Below are 14,266 nucleotides of genomic sequence, written 5' to 3' on the forward strand. Positions count from 1 at the left end.
GTGATAGAGCAGTGAGCAAGACTTACAGGGTCCTTGTCTTTGTGGAGTTTTACAGTCAAGGAGAAAAAGACATTAAGCAGTTTTGGCAAAGTGTAATTATTAGAGCAGAAATGTCAAAGTGAAAGGGCAGGAAAATATTTCCAGCAGAAGAAATAGCATATGTAAAGACCCAGAGCTTGGACATGGTGTGTTGAATAAGGTGGGAAGTGGTGAGAGGTGGGTAGAGGTGTGGGGTCTCCTAGCTCAGCTCTGTGTCTTCAGCAGCCGCTAGCTACCTACAGCTACTGAGCACTTGAAATGGGGTTACTTCCAACCGAATGTGCTGTGCACATGGAATGGATACTGTATTTTGAAGATTAGTGCAAAAAAAGATAAAATATCTCATTAATAATTTTATATTGATTATATGTTGAAATGATAATACTTTGGATATATGGTGTTAAATAAAAATATTAAAATTAATTTAAAAAATTTTCTGGGGCACCTGGGTGGTTCAGTGGGTTAAGCCTCTGTCTTTGATCTCAGGGTCCTGGGATGGAGCTCCACATCGGGCTCTCTGCTCAGTGGGGAGCCTGCTTCCCCCTCTCTCTCTTCCTGCCTCTCTGCCTACTTGTGATCTCTCTGTGTGTGTCAAATAAATAAATAAAATATTTTTTTAAAAACCCTTAAAAAGGTTTTTTCTGATGTGGCTACTAGAAAATTTCAAATTACATATGTGGCTCACATTATATTGCTATTAGATGGTACCATTCTAGACCATGCTAAGAGACCTAGACTTGATACTTTGCACTGGGAAGGTTCTGAAATGTCTTAAATGGGGAAGTGACATGATCCGGTTTGCCTTTTTGAAAGACTGGCAAGGAGGCTGGATGGTAGGAGACAAGGTGAGACTAGTTTGGGATAGCTGAGGTTGTTTAAGTGAAAGAGGGTGGATTAAATGAGTGGTGGCAATGTGGATAGAGAAAACTTTCAAAAAGTCAAATTACTAACACCAAACAGCTCTCATTCCAGTGAGACATGGTAGGTTGAACCTCTTTGAAATGTCCATCTTTGTCAATCAAAAACAGTTGAATAATGGAAGCAAGGGCTAAACCTGGAACAGTTGTGTCACAAAAATAAGTATTACGTAGTAACTCAAAGAATGACATAAATATCCCTAATTCCATAGTGACATAAATAACTGAATACATAAATAAATGCAGGAGAAGCAACAAGTCTTTCCCCCAAAATTCCAGTTAGTAAATAATGAAGGAAATAAGAAATTGCTATTAGTCTATCACAGTAATAACTGCCATAAGCAAGCTCCATAAAATCACACTGAGTGGGCAAAGGTGTAAGTGGAAACAGGTTATTCATCTTAAAATACCTCTCTCCAAATAGCTAGTAATTATAAAGAGAAAAACAGGTTACAGTGGAAAATTTTGGACATCACTTAGCTAAGTGATCAAGGTTAGCATCACCAGGAATACAGATTTCATGTATTTCTTGATATGATGTTGTGAGGACATCATTCTGGTATTTTCCAAATTAACACATCATTTCAATCTAGTCACAAGAAAACATCACATAAACCCAAACTGAGGGTCATTCTATAAAATAACCGACAAGTACTATTCAAGAGAGACAAGAGAAGACAGAACGACTATAGACTGGAGAAAACTCTGTACAAGTAAATGTTTGAGATCCTGGATTAGGTCCTCTAATAGAAAAAAAGACATAGGTAGAAAAACTAGTGAAACCCAAACAAGATCTATAGTTTAGTTAATAGTATTGTACCAAGATTAATTTCTTTGTTTTGACCAATGTTCTGGGACTATGTAAGATGTTACAAGGAAGAGCTGGATGAAAGGTAAATAGGAACTCTACTTTTGCAACCCTAAATCTAAAATTATCTAAAAAGAATTAACTGTTAGAACAGCTTGCATATCAGCAATTTCATATGGTCCAACTTGTATGTCAGACAGGAAACCACCAAAACTACTGTTAAAGCTACACAAATACATTATCGTTATATGCTCCAAATGTTCTTGTTTGGGGACATTTTTTTCATCAAGATGAGAGCCTGCATGAACATTCAATTCAAATATAAAAATATATTACTCGGTTAAAATAATTTGATTTACGGAATTTCTAAGGTAAAGACTTGGATGCCAACTAGGATAGGAGCACCGCAATGGGTGGCACATTTCCTATGCCCATGTCATTACAAGGCGGTGGGTATGAGGTCAGCTACCTTCCTGTACTCCCAACTTCTGAAAACCTACCATCATGAGGAACTGAGTCAGGATAGTCCAGGATCCCAGTGTAGAAACCAAAGAACAGCAAGGCCCCTCCCCAGCAGCTGTGTTGAACTCAGGTGGTGTTAAGTTTCCAAGGAATAAATGGCAACAGGTGCATGGATAACCCGAGATGCTTGCCTTGTGACTGGTGCCAAGTGAGTACTGCTCCTTCCGATGGGTTCAACAGGGCGCCAGACTTCAGGCCGATGGTTAAGCTGGACGCTGTGGAAGACGTTCTCTCATGACAAGGGGGTTTCAGAGCCAACTAAAATAGCAATCTCCAGAACTATACTCAATACACCAAGTAGCATTTACAGCTCCTAGTCCCACTGACAAGTCACTAGCAAGTGTTTCTCTCCCCAGGTGTATTACCTTTCACACAGCTTGAGGACCAGTATGTTTATTGCATTTAAGGTTTCACTTAATGACCCGAGCTAATCTAACTTCTAGGTGTGAGTAATTTAGACTCTATTTAACAGGTCAGGCTCCTTTTCATTTGCTGCAGCAGTCTCATTGCTTGTAATTATTCACTGTGGTATGCCCCTTAACTTAATGCTACTTAAGGTTCTGCTGAGAACCAAAGATGTATTTCAATCCCAAATCACCCAACTGTCTTGAAGAATGTTTGAGGATTAAAATGTGTTGGTTTAGGGGCACCTGGGTGGCTCAGTCATTCAGCTTCTGCCTTTGGCTCTGGTCATGATCCTGGGGTCCTGGGATTGAGCCCCACATCAGGAAGCCTGCTTCTCCCTCTCCCACTCCCCCTGCTTGTGTTCCCTCTCTCACTGTCTGTCAAATAAATAAAATCTTTAAAAATAAAATAGAAATTAAAATGTGTTGGTTTTTTAGCTGGGCAGGCTTGCAAATTATCTCAATGACTATGTGGATCCCAGGCCTCACTCTGTATACTCTCTATAAACTGATGCGTGTTAGGGATATACTCCTGCAGTTCTAAATTTGAATGAAGCTCCTAGAGAAATTCAGACACTAAATCTTTGGATAGTACCATAAGTGATCACTGTCATGGTTAGACTGAGAATGGTTTTCAACAAATGCAACCAACCAAGTAAATATACCAAAGGAAATTCTTTATTGTAAACAAGATATAAAGTACAACAAAAGAAATGTTGTGCAAATTGTAAATCACAAAGTTTTTATTAAAAGAAAATTCTTGTTCTCCAAGGGTCCAAGTTTTGATGTCAGAAATCAATATCCAAGAGAAAAACGTTAAATGGGAATATAGTGCCATTTTTCGCTATATATTTTAAACAATTTACTTTTGTTTTACCACGGTGTATATCATCCACTATACAACAGAATATAACAGAAATACTGTTAACTGAAGTGAATGTTTTAACCAACTTTTATTGATCCAGTTCCACCTCCCCCCAACCCTCCCAATGAAAAACTCCTATAAATTAACAGGACATCTGTCCATGTGAATAGTGGTCACTAACTTTCTAATTCAATAAAGCACACATTACATCCTCATAATATAAGGGTACTTTACTGATGACATAAGCCATCTTTTTCAAGGAGTTATCTAAAATTCTTGGTATCCCTTTTTTACAATATATTTTTATCTTCAAAAATTTTTTTCTAAACAAAGTGCAACGTATCTTAGAGTCTACAGAAAACACATTGGTATACAATTTTCAAATCTACACAAGAAACTGCAGGCAAACTAAAAGTTCAAAGCATAATAAAATGCCGAGATACAGTCATCTGTTAAACTTTCAAAACAAAAACACACAAAAAAATTGTAGCTATACCTCAAAGCAATTAAATTACTGAGGATTCCAATTCTTTGGGCCCTCTTCAGCAATATACAGCTGCTTAATTCCAAATGTTAGCAAGTATAAAAATGCTAGTTCTAGATATATTTAACAACTACATCCACGAAGTTGACTGGAAAGACTAGAAATAGTAAACAAGGTAACTAGGAAAAGATGCCAATATTCATAATAATACAAATCAATTTTCCATCTCCGTCTCTGTACCGTAATGTTTATTTCCAGTCTCTCTACTCTTGAAACCAGTGCTTTAGAAGAATCACATTGAAAAGTTGGTCTCAGGTATAAATGGTGAAAATGAAGTAATAAATTGTGCACACAAATTCAAAATCTGTGCTACCTGTGTTGACCTCATCTGAAACCTTCAAAATATATTTAAAGGAATAAAAGCTTTCTCATCTCTCTTATGTGATAAGAAATGAATCCTGCCACTCTGTGACCTGCTTGCGGCTGCAGCACTTCTTGTCCTCTAACCCAGGCCGAGCCTTCTCCTCAGGCTGTAGGGCTTCTGCTCTTGGCCCACACTGGAGGGCCACAGACTTTGCAGTGGAAGCGTTTTTACATCACCACTGGTTCCTGGCTGTGACCAAAGTTACTTCTGCTTCTCACCTTCTGAGCAGTCACTGTGTGGGGGCAGGGGTTGGAGGTAAGGCAATGTCATTTAACTTGCTCACTTCCATCTGCCAGTTTGGTAGCTTCTTGGCTGACAGATGGCGCCGGGCATGCTTGGTCAAATGGTCACTCCTCATGAACCGCCGGTCACACATGGGACAAGCAAATTTCTTTTCACCTGTGTGGGTTCGCCGGTGTCTGGACAGTTCATCAGAACGGGCAAACCTCCTTTCACAGCCTTTCCAGCTACAGCTAAAAGGCTTTTCTCCTGAGACAAAGAAATTCAGATCATCATTACATGTATTTACCAAATCATTGGAAATTACATATCTAATTATATCTAAAGATATACATGTTAAATATCTAAAGAAAATCTTTTCAAAATAAAAGCTACTAAATGAATCAACTGTTTAAGTGAACATGTGTACTGCTCTATTTTCAACTTTCACTCTGTCACATTCATAGAAAACTTCCCTTTATAAAAAGCCAAAAATAAAAAGGCTTTCTGACTTCAACTATGGTACGAAGGCTTTACAGATTCTTTACTAAGCTACTCAGACACTTAAGAATCATTTGAGAAATTAAGACAAAAACACTTTGAGGAAATCTTTTGCAGGAACTTGTAGTGGTAGTATCAGCCACTGAACTGGCTAATAAAGGAAGCTCTTCTTTAACATGCTTGATTCATATTTGTGATCATGGCCTAAAAATACAAATCTAACTTTCTAAGACACAAGAAGTGGTTGGTACCTGTGTGTGTTCTCATGTGGGCCTTCAGATGAGAGCTCTTAAAGTACGTCTTGCCACATCCTGGGTGGCTGCAGATGTGACTTCTTATCCTGGAGGAGTCAATCTGAGGAGTGACTTTTGCTGCGGAAGGGGAAAACCCCGGAGCAGGGGCAATAGGGGAGAGTCTGGTGCCATTTGGGCTCACCACTGGAGGCTTTGGGTTCTGAACAACGGGCTGGGGTACGACAAACATGACAGCGCCTTTGGGCACCTGAGTGCCCATGAACACAACAGGTGGGCAGACAGCTGGTGGCTGACTGGGTGGAGTGCTAGGAACGACTGTTGTCACAACAGGGTTGTTGGCAGGGAGGGGAACCATCTGACAGATGACTGGCATAGGTGGCACTCCCCCTGTTGATACTGTAGGTGGAGAGACCAACACTGACTTCTGTTGTGGGGACACAGGGGCTGGCTGAGGTCTACAGATGACGGTTTCTGAGGAAGGCACAGAAAAGTCATAAAGTGCAGGACTTGCTTTCTCATCAACGTCTGCCGCTGTGTTTCTTTCACACTTGGATCTGTTCGGTGACACAGCTGCACAGGGGATGTTTTTTCTTGTAGCCTCAACAGTTACGTGGGTTCTTCTTCGAAAAGAATTGTCCTGGTAGTTGAGCACGCTGGCTGCTTTCACTGGGCAAGATCGGTGGTTACACAGCTGGGCATCAGCTGTGTGACGAATCACACTCGTGGCCTGAGCCTTGGGCAGTTTGGGGGCAGATACCGGGCTCTTATCTTCATCTTTGAAAGGTGCAGCAATGTGAGGCTTGGCAGCATCTGAGAATGATTTGAAGTGTCCAGTAGATGGCGCTGATGCCATCAAATTTGACACTTGAGAGGGTTCAAAGTCAGAAGGACTGTAAGGTGGAGTCAAACACTAGAAAAGAAAAATATACAGGCAATGGGCATGAGAAATTAAGTTCATTGTGTAAATGATAAAAAATATTCTGTCATCTGCATTCTCAACTTAAAAACAGGAATACTTACAAATGCCGGGATCGTATGAAAATCAGGTGTACCCGGGAGTAGATTCTCTTCCTCGGACATATCGGACACTGGAGTAACAGGTCTGTTTTCAATGTATTTCTTAAAATCAGACTTCCAACTGCAGCTCATTGACATAAGTGCTTCTACAGCTTCAAAATCACTCTTTTCTGTAGTTTTGTTCCATGAAAACAGAGTCTCTTTTGATCTTTCAGAAATCATTTCCATCCTTTCCTCCTAAAGAAAAAAAAAAAAGATCAAATGATTACAAGCATATTCTTGTCATCCAAGTAACACATAGAGCAACATGCAAACTTTTTTCTTTACAATTTACACAACTTTCCAAGTTTCTGAAATAATTTTCTCTCACCCCAACTAATGGTAATGGTAAAAATAAAATCTTCATTTTCATTCTTTCGCACTTAGGGTTGAACATTGATATCCTTGCAAGGGAGAAAGGAGCACATCATTGCCATTAAGGAGACCAAGGCTAAAGATAGCAATGCATATATGATCCAAAAAAAAAAGAACCTGATTTAGAAATTTTATATTCTTCCCAGAGTAGCCTTTGCAACTGAGGTCAGACAAAATAACTAAAGGAAGTCTCCACAAAAGTTCTTTTTTCAGTACTACGGGTGTGGCATGAGGACTTTTGAGATACCAGTTCCTAATTGGGAGGCGGACCTCACACCTTTCTTAAAAAGGGTAAGTGTAGTGCACAGAGCTCTGTCCTGATGATATGGATCTGACCTTTGGAAAGTCACTTTCCACTTTAGAATAAAGTCAACAGCACAGAAATCCTCAGCCGCTCTTTAAAATTACTGCATTAGGTTACTTGAAATCTTTCACAGCTTGATTATCTCCAGTAAAGAGAGATACATTGAAATATGTGGAAAAATCCCAAAGCTTTATTGAAACTTCAGGTTCTTCATGTTTGTGTTCCTTTTCACACAATGGTTTGCTATGCACAACTCCGACCAGCTAATGGAATACTACTAAAAAATGACCAATCATAAAATTTAATCTTCTACCCAGAATCTGCAAAAAAACTGACTATAATGAGTCTTCAATAGTCCAATTGAATGTATTTTAATTTTTAAAATTACTGACGACAAGAATGACAGCACATGCTTGGCATTTATTTGTATTGTTCCATCAAGTGTTTAATGCTTCATATTAAAGTTCCTTGAACTGCTCTTTAAAAAAAAAAAAAAATGGTACCACCCACCACCTCCCATCATCCATTAATGTGATCCCATTCTTTTGGTCTAAGTAGAGATCGTGTAAAAATACCGAAAAGCATTCTTTACGCTGCAAGGTATTATTCTCAATGCTTGTTTAAAAAAAAAAAAATGCATACACCCTTCATGTTGAAATCCTCAGAAAAGGAGCCACAGCTCTCGAAATTTCACTAGTAAGGTTATTGCATAATCGCGCGCCCCTTTATGTAAGCTGCAACGGACAGCGCCTGTATGTGTAAAAGCCCCAAGACGCCAATGCAAAAAAAAAAAAAAAAAAGAAGAAGAAGAAAAAAAGAAAAGAAAAGGCAGGCCAGCAGGGAAGGGGAGTGTGAGCTGGGAAGGGCAGGAAGAGAAGCGGGGAGGGGAGGAAAGGGAGTGGGGCGCGAGGCAGGAAAGGGAAGAACGGGTGGAGGCACGGGCGGGGGAGGCAGACGAGGGGCGGGGGCGGACGGCGGGGGAGATCCTCGCTGGCGGGGACAGACGGATGGGGCCGCCCTAACCTCAATGAGGCTCGCGGGTGAGTCACTGGGAACATTCCTCGCCGCTCGCACGTCCCCGCGCCCCTGCCCCCGCCATTGGCCAGCCTGCCCGGCGGCTCGGGCCCGGATTGGCTGGACCGTGAAGGGTGGGGGGCGCGGGGGAGGAGGGGGCGAGGCATGTGAACAAAGCGTGATCAGCGGCTGCTCCCGGCCGCGCAGGAAACGTGAACTGGGAATTGCCGCGCCGTCACCTTTCACCTACTTCCTGAGCCCGCGGGCCCCCGCCCTCGCGCCGGCCCGGGGGAGGGGCCGCGGGCACCGCCGCCAACCGCCCGGCAGTGCGCGCCCGAGCCCGCGGGGAGGGGCGGGGCCGCGGGCGCCGGCTCCCGGAGCGCCCGCCCCTCCCCGCTCCCGGAGAGCCGCCGTTCCCTTAGGAACCGACAGCGGGGCTGGGCCTCGTTGCCGCCCCTGGCGGAGGCCGGGGCTGGGTCACTCCGGGACGAGAAGCTCCCTGGGCGCACCCGCTCCCGGCCCATCCCCCGGCCTCCGCCTCAGCTGCCGGAGGAGGAGCCGGGTCCCCGCGGAAACCCAGCCCCCGCCCTCCTCCCGGCCGCAGCCCCCGGGGATCCGGCCGAGCCCTCGGCGCTTCCCGCCCACGCCGCCCGCAGGACCTCAGACCACCCCGTCTTTCCCGCAGACGCTGCGCCCCCTCCCCGCGGTTTCCGGCAGCTCCATCTCCGCCCGCCGAGTCTCCACGGGTTCCCAGACGTGCAGCCCCCACAGGCTCCGGCTCCAGACGCGCGGCCCCACGGCCCGCGTCTCCCGCCTCGACACGCGGCCCCCGCGTCTCGCGGCCCCGGCTCCCCCCGCCCACATCCCCCGCCCCGCTGCTGGCTCCCGCTTTCCACCCTCCCATCCCCGAGGCATCTCCCTACCCCCCAACGAGGGGGTCCTCAGAAGGCGGCCACTTGCTCCCGCGGGGGATGGGGAGTCCCCAGCCGACGTCCGGGGGCGCACCTCCTCGTCCCCCCCGGGTGGTCCGGGGCCCACGTGCCACTCCTCCTCCCCCACGCCGGGCGCCCCCTCCCCCGGGCCCGGCTGTCTGCTGAGCAGCCCCAGTACCACAAACCTCGGCTCAGACCCCCGAGAGGGGCAGCCCCCTCTCCTCTCCTGTGGACACCCCGCCCCTCAAATGCCAGTAAGCAGCCCCCTCCCGCCCTGGGTCGCATTCCTGATCCAGACGGCGGCATCTCTCCTGGGTGCCAGGTGCAGGGTAGCCCCCTTGTCACCCCCCTTCCCTTTCCACACCTTCCCCTGTCCTCGCTGCCAGGGCAGCAGCCCCCTCCTCGCACCCTTTCAGTTATCCTCCCCCTCATCTGCCTCAAGTCTCCCAGCGGAGCTACCCCTTCCCCTCATGACACCTTGAGTAAGACCCCGATCCCTTCGGCTGTAGATCCCAATCCGCCTGTCCCGACCCACTCCGTGACACACACGCCCTCACCAATACCCAGTGTGCAGGCAGAAAGCCCCTTCCTCCCCCAGGACTCCGCTGCAGCAGGCGCCGCTGATGTCAAGGGCTCGGGGCTAGTGCCCCGGCTGGCCCCTCAGACGCAGCGAGGAAGGGAAGGACTGGGGCATCCCCAGGTGACTTACCGCAGCCTGCTGGAGAGAAGCGCCGAAGTTGAGCATGGTTGGCTGCCTGGCCGCCGGCCGCGAGCTGACTGGCTGCTCTGCTGCTTGGCCACAGACGGACGCCCGGAGACACTCGACGCCGCTCCCGCCGCTGCCGCGCTCCGCGCCGTCTGCCCCCTCCCCATTCAGGTAGCCTCTCTGCCTGCCCCGCGCCGCGGGCGGGGGTGGGGGCGGAGCCTTCGGCCGGCCAATCAGCGACAAAGGTGTGTGAGGCGTCGGCCAATGAGCTCCCGGGGCCACGCGTGATCAGCGGCTGCCCGGCAGCGTGAAGCTTGTGTCAGTGGAGCGTGTACACAATCCCCGGCAGCGTGTTCCCTAGGCCCAGCCCGAGGGAACTCCCAACGCCACCTGACTCAGTGACACCCCCCACCCCTCGCCCACCCTCCCCTGCCGTCCTCCGCTCCGACCTAGGGGGCGGTGCCGCGAGCGGGGGCCTAGCCCGGAGGCGCGGCGGCGGCGCGCCCAGGCCCTGCGGAGGGCCGGCCCCACGTGGGAGGTGGGGAGGGATGCCCGCTCCGCCCCGTCCCCTCTCCTCGGGGCCCCATCTTGTCCCGCCGCGGGGTGGGCGGGACGCCGGGCAGCCGGGCGGGGGAGGCGGCGGCTGCTCGCCAAGGCGCCCGAGCCAAGAGATTTGCATTTGGAAGCGCCGTCCTCTTAGGCGTCTGGCAAGAAAGCAGAGCCCGCTGACCGACTGAGCTGCATTTCTCGAGCATTTACTGGGTTTTGCCTCGCTAAGCTGTGGGGAGCACGGAGGCGGGGAGGGCAGGGCGGGGAGCCCTGTCATTGAGCCGACACCTGCCTCTGTGGGGGCCCCCCCGCCCACGCCCCGGCCACCGGAGCGGACTCGCCCTCCCCTTCTGCGTTGCCGGCAGTAGTGCCCGCCCCTGCCCTCCCCGCCCATCCTTCCTCCAGGCCGCCGAGAGAACGGTGTGGGGACTGCAAGAAGCCTTGAGAACTGGACCAATGGGGTGATGAGGGGCTATAGACTCGAGTTCTTTTCCTTCTGTTGCGCGGACGATCGACTGCGGAATCGAGTTTTGAGCTTGATGTAAACTTTAAATTGCAGTCTACCGGCTGTTTCAAAGGTAGACCCCATCCCCACTCCGGGCCAAGGCCTCCGGAAGCGCCTGCCTGGAAACTGGTCGTGGGGAAGGGTCTCCTAGGCTTGCCCGGCGCCCGCCCCGCGCCCAAGCGCACCTGGGGTTGGGGTTGCTGCGGGGATGCCCGCCTGGTCAAAGACACACCGCCCCCTCTAAGGCGCCACCCACCCCCCCCTACCCCACCACCCCATCTCCGACCCCCTGGGGGGGGGGTCGGAGGAGAGCCAGGGCCTCAGATTTGGAGCCCGTGACTGTTTTCGTCCCGAGTTTGCCCTATTTTGGCCGTTGCGTGCCAGTTCACAGCAGCTGTTGTTGGGAGAGCTGGGCAGTGATAACCCAGCTGAAAGCAAACTGGAGATTTTATCTCCTTTGGACAGGCTGAACACGTGGCACAAATCACTGCCCCTCCTCAAGCCGTCTCATCTCTCCGCGTTAACTGAAAGGCTAAGGCCAGTGACCTTTCTTTCCCAATGACCGCAGAATGAGCGTAGGAAGGGAATCATTTCAGAAACTGGCAAATGCATGAACGTCTTCCAGTGTTTCTTTCTGGTTTAGCCAAGGCCCAGGATAGCCAACAACACCAGTAATAATACAGCTGACCAGGGCTGGGGATGGAATGGGTTTCTGTCAGTGCCTCTCCTGAATCAGCTGGAGGGGCACCAGCTCAGCAGCCCAGGCAGCTCTTCCTGTCTCCCCTCCACCCCATGCCCCCACTCTGTCTGCAGGGGTGTCCCTTCCTGTAGGCTTCCTTCCGCCTGGGCTGTCCCATCCTGTTGATGTGAGCCTGAGGGGTTGGAGCAGCTGGCCCTGGGCACCTGCTGCAGTAGTGGAAGCTCCCCTCTGTGCCCAACCAGCAGGCCAGCCTTCCTTCCTGTCAGGGAGCCACCCCCTCCACAGGCCAGCCTTCCTTCCTGTGAGGGAGCCGCCCCCTCGGGTGGCCACAGCCAGCCAGCCCTCAGGTCTGGACCCAGTCCCTTCTTCAGGAATGTGGGGCCTGCTGGCATGATGTCCTAGCACGCTGAGAAGCAGGGAGCATTCATGGCTTGTGGGAGTGATTCAAAACAGGAAAGAAAAGAGAAAAGGGGTAGGAGGAACAGTGTGGTGGTGGCACAATTCCTAGAGATTCAGAGAAAGATGTTCTCAGGCACCTCAGACTCAACATTACCAAAACTAAAATCATTTCTGCTCCTTCCTGTATGGATTCATCATCTCCCATCTGGCCTTCACCTTCTCCCTCAAAGTCCTGGATCCCGTTGGTCCTTAGATCCCAACAGTTTTGCCTCTAAAATATCTTTTTCCTCACTTTTCATTTCTGTCCTTCGATTGTAACTCTTGGTCACTCAGTATCAACTCTCCCTTGGATTAAATAATCTGCAGTCTCCCCACCCAAACTCCAACTCCACCCCAGCTGATTTTTAGTGCCCAAACTCTCCATACAGCCACTAGAGTGGTGTTTTCAAAGTCACGATCCAATCATGACACCCCCTACTTAAAAAAAGGATCTGTGACTCCTGTTGCCTAGGAGATAAGAGGCTGTTCCATTCAGAGCTGTATGGTCTCCCCACCCTTCCAACCTCCTCTCCCACCCAGACATACCCTTGCCCAAAGCCATAGCAAATGGCTTGCTGTTCCTCAAACATATGGTACAATTGCACATCTCTAAGCCATGTCCTCATTCAGTAAATACTGTGTTGCTCATTTATCCAGTCCGTTCAACAGGTATTTACGGAACACCTACTAGGTACCCAGGTACCCAGACGACGGGAAGGAACAAAAAAGTCCAGGTCCCTGCTCTCAAAAAGCCTAGACGGGAAGACAAAGACAGGTCTCTCTGTCTGTCTGTCTCTCTCTATATATTATTAAATCACTTATGAAGGTGAAGCTAACTATAACACATAGAATCGCAATGATTGTGATTATGACTATGGTTTGATTTAGGAGATAAGAGAATCTTGTTTTGCAGAAGGGACTAAAAACCTACTGAGAGGAGAGGCAGATTCAGGAACAATGTGCCTGAGTAGAGGCAACAGCTATCACAGGGTCCTACCAGGAAGGAGTTTGCTCTGTGATGCAGTGTGGCTAGAAGTTTGGAGGGTGCTAGGGGAAGTGGGAGATGGGGGAGGGCAGGGTTGGAGAGCGAGGCAGGAGGAGCCAGATTATTGAGGAAATTATAGGCCACAGTGTGAAATACAGATTTTCTTTAAAGTGTAACAGGAGCCCTGGTGTCTTGGAAAAAATGTATATCTTAACTCTGAAAGGCTCTTTTGGTTTCCTCTGCTCTACTGCCACCTTGTTGAAGCCTTCCTTGATAACTTCAAGGTGAATCCACTGTCCTCTGTTCCCACAGCACTCTGTCCACACTCCATGCTGGGCATGGAGCACATACCACATCTTATTGCAAGAAGTATTTTACTTCTACTACACCAAGATCTGAGCTCCTTCAGGTGGTGGCCATGTTGCAATCTTTCTGGCCCACTGTGTTCTATTTGAGGCACTCGAGATTTCTTTAATGGAGGAAATAAAATTGTAGGTTGTCTGTGAAGACCCAAAGGAGTTACAGACAGAATGTAGACAAACACCTAGAGCAGAAGTACAGATCCTTCCATACCTTATCCCTACCTTGCGTCACAGAAGGACCACACATGGAAAACTGTCACTGTGGGCAAGATTAAAAAAACGTTCTGGGCAGTAGTAAGCAGTACCTTAGGTGGCCACTGACCCTGCCTGCTGCTGGTGCTGGTTTCTCCTTTCATCAGAATAATGAAGGAAGTGGCCTTGGGGCTGACATGTAAAGAGCCCTCAGCTGAGTTATGGAATTAACCCATAGTGAAACTGACAGCATCTTCTCATTGCTCCTGAAAGTCCGTGGGTATCATCACCATTCACCCATTGTCCCACCATATGCCGGACACTAGCTGAACACTGAGGAAAAGCAATATAATTATGTGGAAGGAGCTTCCAGAATAGCAGGAGAAGTAAATATATGAGGCCACCATGACTCTAGAGTGTGGTAAATGCTAGGAAAGGGGTGTGCATAGAGTGTCCTAGGAGGGCCAAAGAAGGGATGAGGGAAGGCTTCCCTCAGCTGATTCCTAAGAGAGCGCAGAGGAGGGTAGAGGTGGAGACTAGAGAGATCATTGGGGATTCAGGATGCTTGGAACTGTCTGGATCACAGATTTGAAAGTAGGATGCGGAGCTTAGGGTGTTTAAGGGAAACAGAAAGGGCCTCTGCATGACATGCTAAGGAATGTGGAAGTAGAACTTTTATCCTGAGGACAATGGGGACCTACTGACATATTT

At 48.5% G+C, this 14,266-nt stretch overlaps 1 protein-coding gene across 1 annotated transcript; it reads right to left on the reverse strand.

Moving 5' to 3' along the window:
• Positions 1-3,350: 3,350 nt before the first annotated feature.
• On the reverse strand, positions 3,351-10,285 carry KLF10 (Kruppel like factor 10). Its single transcript, XM_032316446.1, has 4 exons — positions 9,828-10,285; positions 6,458-6,691; positions 5,435-6,347; positions 3,351-4,952 (listed from the first exon to the last, which is right to left on the reverse strand). The coding sequence occupies exons 1-4, from the start codon at positions 9,861-9,863 to the stop codon at positions 4,693-4,695; spliced, it is 1,443 nt and encodes a 480-aa protein (XP_032172337.1). The 5' UTR covers positions 9,864-10,285; the 3' UTR covers positions 3,351-4,692.
• Between the last annotated feature and the right edge of the window lie 3,981 nt (positions 10,286-14,266).

Source organism: Mustela erminea, chromosome 16 (assembly GCF_009829155.1).
Source record: "Mustela erminea isolate mMusErm1 chromosome 16, mMusErm1.Pri, whole genome shotgun sequence".
Classification (NCBI taxonomy): domain Eukaryota; kingdom Metazoa; phylum Chordata; class Mammalia; order Carnivora; family Mustelidae; genus Mustela; species Mustela erminea.

Bases quoted from the DNA above. Each gene is read 5' to 3' on its own strand.
- KLF10 (XM_032316446.1), bottom strand. From the start codon at position 9,863: ATGCTCAACTTCGGCGCTTCTCTCCAGCAGGCTGCG. The intron at 6,692-9,827 runs GTAAGTCACCTG...TTTTTTCTTTAG, and splicing joins CTTCTCTCCAGCAGGCTGCG to GAGGAAAGGATGGAAATGAT. The intron at 4,953-5,434 runs GTACCAACCACT...TCTTTGTCTCAG, and splicing joins CCACATGAGAACACACACAG to GAGAAAAGCCTTTTAGCTGT.